Source organism: Cherax quadricarinatus, chromosome 60 (genome assembly GCF_038502225.1).
Source record: "Cherax quadricarinatus isolate ZL_2023a chromosome 60, ASM3850222v1, whole genome shotgun sequence".
Taxonomy (NCBI): Eukaryota; Metazoa; Arthropoda; class Malacostraca; order Decapoda; family Parastacidae; genus Cherax; species Cherax quadricarinatus.
The window spans coordinates 2,532,776-2,544,701 of record NC_091351.1 but is presented as its reverse complement, the minus strand read 5'-3'; the positions used below and the strand labels follow the sequence as shown (position 1 = coordinate 2,544,701).

At 36.6% G+C, this 11,926-nt stretch overlaps 1 protein-coding gene across 6 annotated transcripts in view; it reads right to left on the bottom strand.

Moving 5' to 3' along the window:
* Positions 1 to 134: 134 nt before the first annotated feature.
* Positions 135 to 11,926, bottom strand: part of LOC128694458 (HAUS augmin-like complex subunit 1) — a 28,583-nt gene continuing 16,791 nt past the window's right edge. For all 6 annotated transcript variants that reach the window (XM_070097894.1, XM_070097895.1, XM_070097896.1 and 3 more), the window contains 3 exons: positions 9,031 to 9,154; positions 7,036 to 7,125; positions 135 to 3,197 (listed from right to left, as the gene is read on the bottom strand). In XM_070097894.1, the coding sequence (XP_069953995.1) occupies positions 3,066 to 3,197; positions 7,036 to 7,125; positions 9,031 to 9,154 (346 nt within the window). In that variant the 3' untranslated portion in view covers positions 135 to 3,065. The remainder of the gene's footprint in view (positions 3,198 to 7,035; positions 7,126 to 9,030; positions 9,155 to 11,926) is intronic.

Genomic DNA, 11,926 nt, shown 5'->3' with positions numbered 1-11,926 from the left:
GAAATACTGTTTCTGCTATAAAAGTATTGTTATACAATTTAATAGTTTGAAGAGGTGTCAGGAGGACATCTGGAAAAATAGTAGTGACATTATTTCTCAGACCAATGTGATTATTCAGTTTTTTCTGAACTAAATTATATATTATTGATGCTCTATTTGTATTATGCACCAAGACTTCCGAATTCTTGCACGTTATGTAAATTTGAAATATGCATCAGTTGAATTAGGATAGCACACAAACTTTCTTCTTCCTTAAAGCCTATCTTTACTTACATGAACTTGATTGAATTATATGATCTTTACTAAAGTAGTTGACATGTACAGTTTTAATTTATTTTATAGTTACATTATAGATATATGCACAGCTCTAATTTTATTGTACTGTATAGTGATGTACATAGTTATAATCTTATAGTAAGTTATGTGCACATCTATAGCTTAATATTATAGCAGTGCGCACAACTATTGTGTAGTGATGTGCACAGCTATAACTGTAGCTGTGGAATACTATAGCAGCTCATAACTATTACCCTTTTTATTGTGTGTATAATAGTACTGTGCACAACTCTAGCTTTATCATATATTACTGTATAGGTAATTGTGTGTACAACTATACCTCACTAACCTATAGAAATAAATTTTTAAATTTTTATATCTTTTTATTTTCACTTTTTTCAACTCTTCAGATGTTTGTCACCAAAACAATAAGTAGCAAATAGTCTTTTATTTGCTTTCCTTATTAACATTTATTGGGAAATAAGTACTACAGTGTTTGGCTTGCAAATGAAGTACCCAGGATCAAGCCTGGGCAAGACTGGATTATGGGAGTCTTCTAACACCTGATAACCAACACCAAACAGTAAATGAATACCCAGGAACTGACAGACTTATGGGTCACATTTTGAGGATATGAAAAAAAAAAAAAATACTTCAGTGGGAATAACCCACACTAATTCGTTTTCTTGGATTACTTAGCCTGCTTTCCCACATACAGGTTTAGTGCCTCCCAATTAATGTATCATACAGTCTAGAAGACTGAAAGGTAATTAGGTATATACATGTACAGTATACTGCATGTTATCCTTTATAAGAATCAAACAAGCTGAACTGACCTAAAAGATACTATACATCTACTACAGCATAATTTAGCTGCCTAATCTTATCCAAAATATTTTGTCAGCTTAAATTTAGTTAGGCGTTTTATCAAGGAAATGCCACGATTTGAACCAGAGACCAAGTATTAAATCTACATTTTACCACTGTGTGGTGATAAGAAATTTGACCTTTTTTCAGGAAATGTCTACAGGCACCCCAGCCACTGCATCAACTCCAGATTTTTATGGACATACTAATCACCAGTAGTCTATACAATCTTATCTAGCTCTTGTACCTGTAAGTCATTGTCAGTGCTTCAGAAAAACTAATAAATGACTAAACTTTTTCAATGAATGGGTGGAATTCAAACTGTTCCAATCCTACTGATTCCTTGAAAAAAAATCAGTCATTTATAATGGTTTTTATGAAGCTTAGTATTAAAGCAGAATCTTGAATAACACATCTGAGCAACATAACTGAAATTTTGAGCCAAATTTCATGGCGCACGAGAGGAAAACCCTAGAGCACATCATAAATTTAGGAGAAAATATGCCACACTGTGGGGTCTCCCTCCATATGGCAGTTAGACAAATGAAACTGTTATGAGGAAAGCCTAACCTTGCTCCAAGGTAAACTACCTTCCATGCCCACAGTTCCTGTGTGTATTCCATTCCTTACTCTCACTTTTAACTAGTGGCCAGGCAATATAGTTATCAAAGATGTCCTCTGTATCAAGATACCATTGCAGTGTCTGAATGTGAGTACAAGAATGGTATATTAATACTGACAAGTAGATATATTAGACTTGCAACATTAAGGTAACTTTATTCCAAAACATTTCGCCTACCCCCAGGCTTGCTATAATACCTCTCTATTACATTTTTGCTTCTACTAATGGGCCTTACCTCTTGTCAAGATCTTTTACGCCTCACCCATGCCAGTATACAAGTCTTTATCCGAATGCTTCAGCTTCACAATGTTCCACACTGTGGAGCAGAACTCTTCTCCAGGCTGAGGGACTGACCACTTCAAAGTTGAGGTGGTCAGTCAAGGGTGATGGACTGATTACATCGTCTCTATATCACTGCTTTCACTGCCTCTGCATTCAACTGAAAGAAGCCTACCCTGTAGGCAAAACTTTTCTGAACAAAGATACCTTAATGTTGCACGTGTTATTTATCTACCTGTGGAAAGAGCCAGAACTCCTGTTATGTATTTAGTCACTTGAGCAGAAGTGACAAGAATTAGTAATGCATTCCAGTATGATCCTTTCTGGTTCAGCATTTATCTTTATTTTAACTGTTGGATCATCTGGTGAAAAAGTCCAACTTGAAAAAAAGCTCTACTATTAATTCAACAAAGACGACTTACTCGAGAAATTGGAAAGAGAAATTAGCATTTTTTTTTGTTTTTTTACCATACTGGCTATTTCCAAGTTAGGATGAACTGAAAATGGAAACACTCACCACCATTTATACAACAGATGTCTTGCCAGCAATGCAGACTTGACAATTCTAATGACCCTCTGAACGGCAATATTCAGGAACACTAAACATGGATATGGTGGAGTACAGAATTTCAAGAACAGCTACTGTATTCTGTACTTGATTTTGCAGTAAGGAATGAAAATTCAGAGTGATTAATTATATATATAAAAAAAATTCTCATTTTAAAGAGCTCTAGCAAAAAATACCATTGCACTATAAACTGTGTATGGTTATTCAGTACACAGGGACAATACAGTATATAAAATCCAACACTCGCCTGAAAAAACAAAATGATAAAAGTCCCTAACAAAAAGCTTCCTGAGCCAAGAATATAAACTTCATAAAAGGAGAAGAATACAGTACAAAATATTTGTATTTTATTCCTGCCAAAATTTCATTAGTTATAAAAATAATTTTTACCTACTTGGTTAATAAAGTACTGTATATTCTTGTGTAAAGAAAATATTAAAGCAGCATGAGGGTCTATTTACAAGACCTAGTCAACTTGTCCATCAAGTTTGCTAATTCTTGGCGTGCCTCCTGGACCTTGACCTCGGCCAGCATGATATCTGGTGGGAGTGTGTAGTTATTCAGCTTGCTCTCCAAGTTATTAACCTGAAATTTATAATACATTACCATTATGATCATAGGAAAGTGCTCAACCAGTCTGGGTCACACAATGCCTGAGAATAATAAATATAATAATTTTATTTCAGCATGATACATGTTTGTACAAAGGAGTATAACAATTGGGTACACATGCCAAAAGCCCCTTTATATGTAGAGCATTTCGGCAAACTTAAGACTAGCCTAATATTAACCCTTTGACTGTTTTGGTTGTATATACACGTCTTACGAGCCAGTGTTTCGGACGTATATATACTCAATAATTCTAGTTGGAGTGAGTTAAACAAGTTAAGAAAGCCTAGGGAAAGTATGGATTTGTCAGTTAAAAACAGAGTAGGGGAGGTAGTAGATGGGGAGATGGAGGTATTAGGTAGATGGCGAGAATATTTTGAGGAACTTTTAAATGTTAAGGAAGAAACAGAGGCAGTAATTTCATGCACTGGTCAGGGAGGTATACCATCTTTTAAGAGTGAAGAAGAGCAGAATGTAAGTGTGGGGGAGGTACGTGAGGCATTACGTAAAATGAAAGGGGGTAAAGCAGCTGGAACTGATGGGATCATGACAGAAATGTTAAAAGCAGGGGGCGATATAGTGTTGGAGTGGTTGGTACTTTTGTTTAATAAATGTATGAAAGAGGGGAAGGTACCTAAGGATTGGCGGAGAGCATGTATAGTCCCTTTATATAAAGGGAAAGGGGACAAAAGAGACTGTAAAAATTATAGAGGAATAAGTTTACTGAGTATACCAGGAAAAGTGTACGGTAGGATTATAATTGAAAGAATTAGAGGTAAGACAGAATGTAGGATTGCGGATGAGCAGGGAGGTTTCAGAGTGGGTAGGGGATGTGTAGATCAAGTGTTTACATTGAAGCATATATGTGAACAGTATTTAGATAAAGGTAGGGAAGTTTTTATTGCATTTATGGATTTAGAAAAGGCATATGATAGAGTGGATAGAGGAGTAATGTGGCAGATGTTGCAAGTATATGGAATAGGTGGTAAGTTATTAAATGCTGTAAAGAGTTTTTATGAGGATAGTGAGGCTCAGGTTAGGATGTGTAGAAGAGAGGGAGACTACTTCCCGGTAAAAGTAGATCTTAGACAGGGATGTGTAATGTCACCATGGTTGTTTAATATATTTATAGATGGGGTTGTAAAGGAAGTAAATGCTAGGGTGTTCGGGAGAGGGGTGGGATTAAATTTTGGGGAATCAAATTCAAAATGGGAATTGACACAGTTACTTTTTGCTGATGATACTGTGCTTATGGGAGATTCTAAAGAAAAATTGCAAAGGTTAGTGGATGAGTTTGGGAATGTGTGTAAAGGTAGAAAGTTGAAAGTCAACATAGAAAAGAGTAAGGTGATGAGGGTGTCAAATGATTTAGATAAAGAAAAATTGGATATCAAATTGGGGAGGAGGAGTATGGAAGAAGTGAATGTTTTCAGATACTTGGGAGTTGACGTGTTGGTGGATGGATTTATGAAGGATGAGGTTAATCATAGAATTGATGAGGGAAAAAAGGTGAGTGGTGCATTGAGGTATATGTGGAGTCAAAAAACGTTATCTATGGAGGCAAAGAAGGGAATGTATGAAAGAATAGTAGTACCAACACTCTTATATGGGTGTGAAGCTTGGGTGGTAAATGCAGCAGTGAGGAGACGGTTGGAGGCAGTGGAGATGTCCTGTTTAAGGGCAATGTGTGGTGTAAATATTATGCAGAAAATTCGGAGTGTGGAAATTAGGAAAAGGTGTGGAGTTAATAAAAGTATTAGTCACAGGGCAGAAGAGGGGTTGTTGAGGTGGTTTGGTCATTTAGAGAGAATGGATCAAAGTAGAATGACATGGAAAGCATATAAATCTATAGGGGAAGGAAGGCGGGGTAGGGGTCGTCCTCGAAAGGGTTGGAGAGAGGGGGTAAAGGACGTTTTGTGGGCAAGGGGCTTGGACTTCCAGCAAGCGTGCGTGAGCGTGTTAGAGAGGAGTGAATGGAGATGAATGGTACTTGGGACCTGACGATCTGTTGGAGTGTGAGCAGGGTAATATTTATAGAAGGGATTCAGGGAAACCGGTTATTTTCATATAGTCGGACTTGAGTCCTGGAAATGGGAAGTACAATGGCTGCACTTTAAAGGAGGGGTTTGGGATATTGGCAGTTTGGAGGGATATGTTGTGTATCTTTATATGTGTATGCTTCTAACTGTTGTATTCTGAGCACCTCTGCAAAAACAGTGATAATGTGTGAGTGTGGTGAAAAAGTGTTGAATGATGATGAAAGTATTTTCTTTTTGGGGATTTTCTTTCTTTTTTGGGTCACCCTGCCTCGGTGGGAGACGGCCGACTTGTTGGGGGAAAAAAAAAAAAAAAAAAAAAAAATCTAGTGGCTTTAAATCAAGCAGGAGAAAGCTGGTAGGCCCACATGTGAGAGAATGGGTCTGTGTGGTCAGTGTGCACCATATAAAAAAAATCCTGCAGCACTCGGTGCATAATGAGAAAAAAAAAACTCCGACCATGTTTTTGGATTAAAATGCCAACTTTGAGGTGTATTTTCGTATAGTATTTATCGTTGTATTCTCGTTTTCATGGTCTCATGTGATAAAATGGAAAACATATTACAGAAACAGAGGTGATTTTGATTAGTTTCACGATAAAAACAACCTTGAAATTGAGCTCAAAGTAGCGGAAATGTTCGATTTTTATCAATGTTCAAGAGTAAGCAAATCACACCACATGTCCAATACACGTCAACTGGGGAGTCTGATATTCTTTCGCTAGTGCACTGATATTATTTATACCATTTTTACAATAATGCAGTAGTCTGCATAACAGTAAATCTTCTATTTTTTGTATGAATAAAAAATCAAAATAGAAAGCAATAGTAATATAAGAGGGGCCTAGAGACATGACTAATGAACAGAGGATTTGTTTTTTTTAGTGCCAAGAATGTCTACATTGTTTATTCTGGACCCTATTTTGAAATTGGCAACTTTTTTAATTTGCGTGAAATTGGCCAAATTGCCAATTTCTGACCACTTTATTGGGTAGTTCAAATCGGTAAATGGGCAGTTTCTTGTTCTCAATTGATAGAAAAAATGGAGTTCTAAAGAAACCGCTATGAGTTTGGTCAACTGGAACAACGCAATTTGCCAAAAATGGGGCTCAAAGACGGCGAAATTGCCGATGCATATATATCACCGAGACCACTAATATTGCAGGAGTGTAATTCCGTAAGTTTTCGACCAAATTTCATACTTTTGGTGTCATTACCATCAGGAAAAGATTCTCTATCATTTCGTAAGAATTTTTTTTTTTTTTTTCCCCAAAAATTTTTCAACATAGAATGACAGTTTCAGAAAAGGGTTTGCGACAGTCAAAGGGTTAATAAGGCAATAACAGTGCAGTAATTTTGTACATAAGGTCATTAGGCAAGTTACAATGAATACAAGAGAACTGAATATTCTATTAGTTCATGCTATATGGCTTTAATAAGTTTGGTAGAGAAGAATTGATTACTAACCTAGGGTGGACACAATGAAATGATTAACATTTGAGAGGAATACATATATTGAGAGTATATACTGATCAACACACCATAAGGTATGCCTTAATTCAAAGAAAAAAGAATAACTGAAGAAAAGAATAACTGAATTTATCCTACTACCCACACCAATAGAAAATACAGTGTCTTGGGTCCAAGACTGTTCAACAGCCTATCATACATGAGGGGAATTACCAATGACCCATGGCTATCTTCAAGAGAAAACTGGACAGATACCACACCTTGATTATTCTTTTCTTTATTTATTGTAAACAAAAATTTATGACTAACCTGCTTTTCCAGACTCTGAAGTTCCAACGACTGCTTCACAAGAGTGCTATGTTTGATGTTCTTCGACATTGCAACTTGGTTCAACTTTGCCTGAGGAAAATGGTCATTACTTCAACACTGTGAATAAAAGAGCTACGAGTATAATTATTTTTAAGAGAAAAAACTAAAATGCATATAAATCAATAGTTCATCTGAGGAAGCCAAGTTCAAAAATCTAAGCAAAGTGACCCTGGTGTCAATAACAGATCTACAGACAAGACACTGAAGGAGTCGAGCCTAAAAGGACATCAAAAATAGATAGGCAGCTAGCAAAACTCTCCTGGATACTGACAGTCAAATATACCAAGAGGTTCATAATCTTCAAAAACTTTCAAAACTCAACTAATTTCAAGAAAGGGTAGTCATTCATCTTCAGGTAGACTACCATTAGAGTCAAGAAATTTAAATCTAAGTTTTTGTTAAGTTTATAATGAATCTTTCTTTCAGTGCACCGGCCATTTCCCATCGAAGCAGGGCGGCTCAAAAAGAAAAACAAAAGTTTCACTTTTTAACTTTAGTAATGAATACAGGAGAAGGGGTTACTAGCCTATTGCTCCCGCCATGTTAGTCGCCTCTTATGACATACATGGCTTACAGAGGAAGAATTCTGTTCCACTTTCCCTTGGAGATAAGAGGAAATAAACAAGAACAAGAACTAGTAAGGAATAGAATAAAGCCTAGAGGAGTGTAGTGTGACCTAAGTGTAAACAGTAGTAGTAAGACGTACCTGAAATCTTGCATGTTTCTCAGACATAAAAAAGACACTATCAATCCTACCATCATGTAAAACAATTACAGGCTTTCGTTTTATACTCATTTGGCTGGATGGTAATACCTCCCTTGGCAGTTGCTGTCTACCAACCTACTACCTAATAATGAGTACTGATTTAAAATAATGAAATCTCAGTTTTTGTATCAATTTTTTTTTCACATCACAGTAATCCCTCACTTTATGCAAGTTTCTTGTGTGCATATATGTAGCTATGCAACTGATCCACTTCTACCAGTATACCAGAAATTTCCTATGTGCAACATAACTTCTTTTATCAGATCATTGCAGTTTGCAAAACGTAAATAGTGAAGATCTATATTGTGAGAGGCTCCCTTTATGCAATTTCAATATACTACTGCATATCCAATAGACCTCACACTAATGTTCCCTCTTTTCTTCCGGCAGTGATCAGAATGAAAGCTATCGTGTGTAAGTGTGGCAGCAATATGCAATTGTGTGGAATAGGTACAATCTATATAGCATTTATGTAATGGTTAGTTACCATAGCTCATAGGCATGTAAGCAGCAGAATGACTATGCAACAAGAAATATTTAACTACAGCCTCAACTATCATCACTGAGAATGTGTAGGACTTAAATATTCCATGAATGGTACTCAATTGTCTGTTATGCATAAAATGAAGGGCACCTGTATATGATTCTTTAGTGGGTGTGTAGATGGCTCTTATTTTTGGGGAAAATCAGTCAAGAAGTTTTTTAGTGACTTTTTGAAAATTAGTAACGAGGTACTATAAAATGTTGCTAAGCAAGGCAACAGGTGGTAGTTGAGCAAAAGAACAGATGGTCACAGAACATTAGTTGTCTAATATATCCTTGATCACTAAGCTTAACTATGCTTTGCAAATGGTCACTAAAAGGAAATAAGCCAAAACTGTTTTAGTTATACCTGATCTTTTAACTTGCTCCTCACGAATATTACTGCTAATTTAAGAAGCACAATTGTAATGGCATGTATTTACCTTTTGCTGCTTCCAATACTCACCCTCTCCCTGGAATGGTTCGTGCATCTCTATCCATTTTATTTTACTTTCATGCTTGTATAGCAAAATACAGGACAGAAATGCATTCTTTAGTCTGCCAACCTGTATTAACTGAAAATTAAAAAGCAGTTTCAATCTCAATGATCAAAGAATAATCTGAAAATACAGCAGTGTGTGCAGTACCTCATACTGATTGATGTCAGTTGAGTAATTTTTGCATTTTTCTTTTATAAATGTCTCTTGCACAACATCCTTGGCGTGTTCTTCCTGCTGTTGTGCCCACGTTGCTTCTGCTTGCTGAAATATTCTGAAATAGTAGTGTGTCTGGTTAATATGGGACACCCTGACCTCAGCACATGTAGCTAATGGATATTAAATCTAGCTTTCAAAACTTGGAATTGTTGAAACTATATAATCTTGTCTAAAACATAGCTTTCAGTTTGTTTTAACACAGTAACAATTCCCTCTTTCACAGTGAAGATATGATGAAAACTAATCTTTATGGAATATGTCAACAAACCAGACATCAAGGCAGCAGTCCCTTCTTTTAGGTTGCCAACTGTTTTTCCACACTTAACCTATTAAACCCATATATGTCATTCCAACTGAATGATACATACAGGTTTAGCAGGTTAAGTGTGTTTTGTTTATACTACTGGTGGTATTAATCTATCCTCCTCAGCTTCATTATTGTATACTTGCACGAGTCCTATCAATCATTATAACCACAATTCCGGGTAATAAAATAAAAATTTATAAATAAAATAGTGGAGGTACTACCGTCCTGCCAAATGAGTGTAAAACTAAAGCCTGTAATTGTTTTACACGATGGTAGGATTGTTGGTGTCTTTTTTTCTGTCTCATAAACATGCAAGATTTCAGGTACGTCTTGTTACTTCTACTTACACTTAGATCACACTACACCTGCATGTACATGCATATATATACCCACCCCTCTAGGTTTTCTTCTATTTTTTTACTAGTTCTTGTCCTTGTTTATTTCCTCTTATCTCCATAGGGAAGTGGAACAGAATTCTTCCTCAATAAGCTATGCGTGTTGTAAGAGGCGACTAAAATGCTGGGAGCAAGGGGCTAGTAACCCCTTCTCCTGTGTATATTACTAAATGTAAAAGGAGAAACTTTCATTTTTCCTTTTGGGCAGCCCTGCCTCGGTGGGATACAGCCAGTGTGTTGAAAGAAGAAATAAAATGATAGGGTACTTTGGTGAAATAAAATATTTCTAAGTGGTATACTTAAGCAGTTTATAGTATATTCATGGGGAAGAGCTTCTTTGATGGCTAAGTTATCAACCAATATTGCTGAAAATTTTGTTATGTTTATCAGCAATGCAGTACTGACTTATCATAAATGTGAGATTTTACATGAATTGAAATGTTAGTTGTAAAAATTAAAAAAAACTATAATCAGAGCCTATATAAATTATATTTCAAAGCAAAAACACACAACTCGTACACCATAAATTTTAATGCCATGGAGGTAAAATATTCCCGAAATGTCCAATGATGATAAAAACTGAAAATGCATCACTACATACTTAGGAATGAATATTTTTGCTTACCATATATTCAGAATTTATCATATACATTTATGGATTTATGAAGGATGAGGTTAATCATAGAATTGATGAAGGAAAAAAGGTGAGTGGTGCATTGAGGTATATATATGGAGACAAAAAATGTTATCTATGGAGGCAAAGAAGGGAATGTATGAAAGTATAGTAGTACCAACACTCTTATATGGGTGTGAAGCTTGGGTGGTAAATGCAGCAGCAAGGAGGCAGTGGAGATGTCCTGTCTAAGGGCAATGTGTGGTGTAAATATTATGCAGAAAATTCGGAATGTGGAAATTAGGAGAAGGTGCGGAGTTAATAAAAGTATTAGTCAGAGGGTTTGTTGAGGTGGTTTGGTCATTTAGAGAGAATGGATCAAAGTAGAATGACATGGAGAGCGTATAAATCTGTAGGGGAAGGAAGGTGGGGTAGGGGTCGTCCTCGAAAAGGTTGGAGGGAGGGGGTAAAGGAGGTGTTGTGGGCGAGGGGTTTAGACTTCCAGCAAGCGTGCGTGAGCGTGTTAGATAGGAGTGAATGGAGACAAATGGTATTTGGGACCTGACGATCTGTTGGAGTGTAAGCAGGGTAATATTTAGTGAAGAGATTCAGGGAAACCGGTTATTTTATATAACCGGACTTGAGTCCTGGAAATGGGAAGTACAATGCCTGCACTCTAAGGGAGGGGTTTGGGATACTGGCAGTTTGGAGAGATATGTTGTGTGTTTTTATACGTATCTACTTCTAAAATGTTGTATTCTGGGCACCTCTGCAAAAACAGTGATTATGTGTGAGTGAGGTGAAAGTGTTGAATGATGATGAAAGTTTTTTCTTTTTCGGGATTTTCTTTCTCTTTTGGGTCACCCTGCCTCGGTGGGAGACGGCCGACTTGTTAAAAAAAAAAAAAATTATTGTCTATTCTCCAAGGGGAAGTGGAATAAAATTCTTGCTTCGTATGCCATGCATGTCATAAGAGGCGACTAAAATGCCGGGAGCAAGGGGCTAGTAACCCCTTCTCCTGTACAAATTGCTAAATTTAAAAAGAGAAACTTTTGTTTTTCTTTTTGTTCCACCCTGCCTCGGTTGAATACGGCCGGTTTGTCGAAAGAAGATTCATTGTCTATGGAGAGTAAAAGAGAGTGGTGAGGGAATGAAAAGGAGAGTAAATGAGAGAAATAGTGAGGTTCTGTCAACTAATTTTACTGAGAATATGAAAACATTTTGGAAAAATTAACAAGTTGAGCAAGCCTAGGGAACAAATGGATTTAACAGGTAAAAACAGAAGAGGGGAGATAATAGATGGGGAGGTGGAGGTATTGAGATGGCAGGAATTTTTTGAGAGCTGTTAAATGTTGATGAAGAGAGGAAGTCAGTGATTTCATGCATTGGTCAGGGAGGCATAACATATTTTAGGAGTGAGGAAGAGCCACATGCAAGTATGGAGAAGACACATATGCAACAGTTAGGTATCTTTATTTCGAAACGTTTCATCTATACAATAGGCTTCTTCAG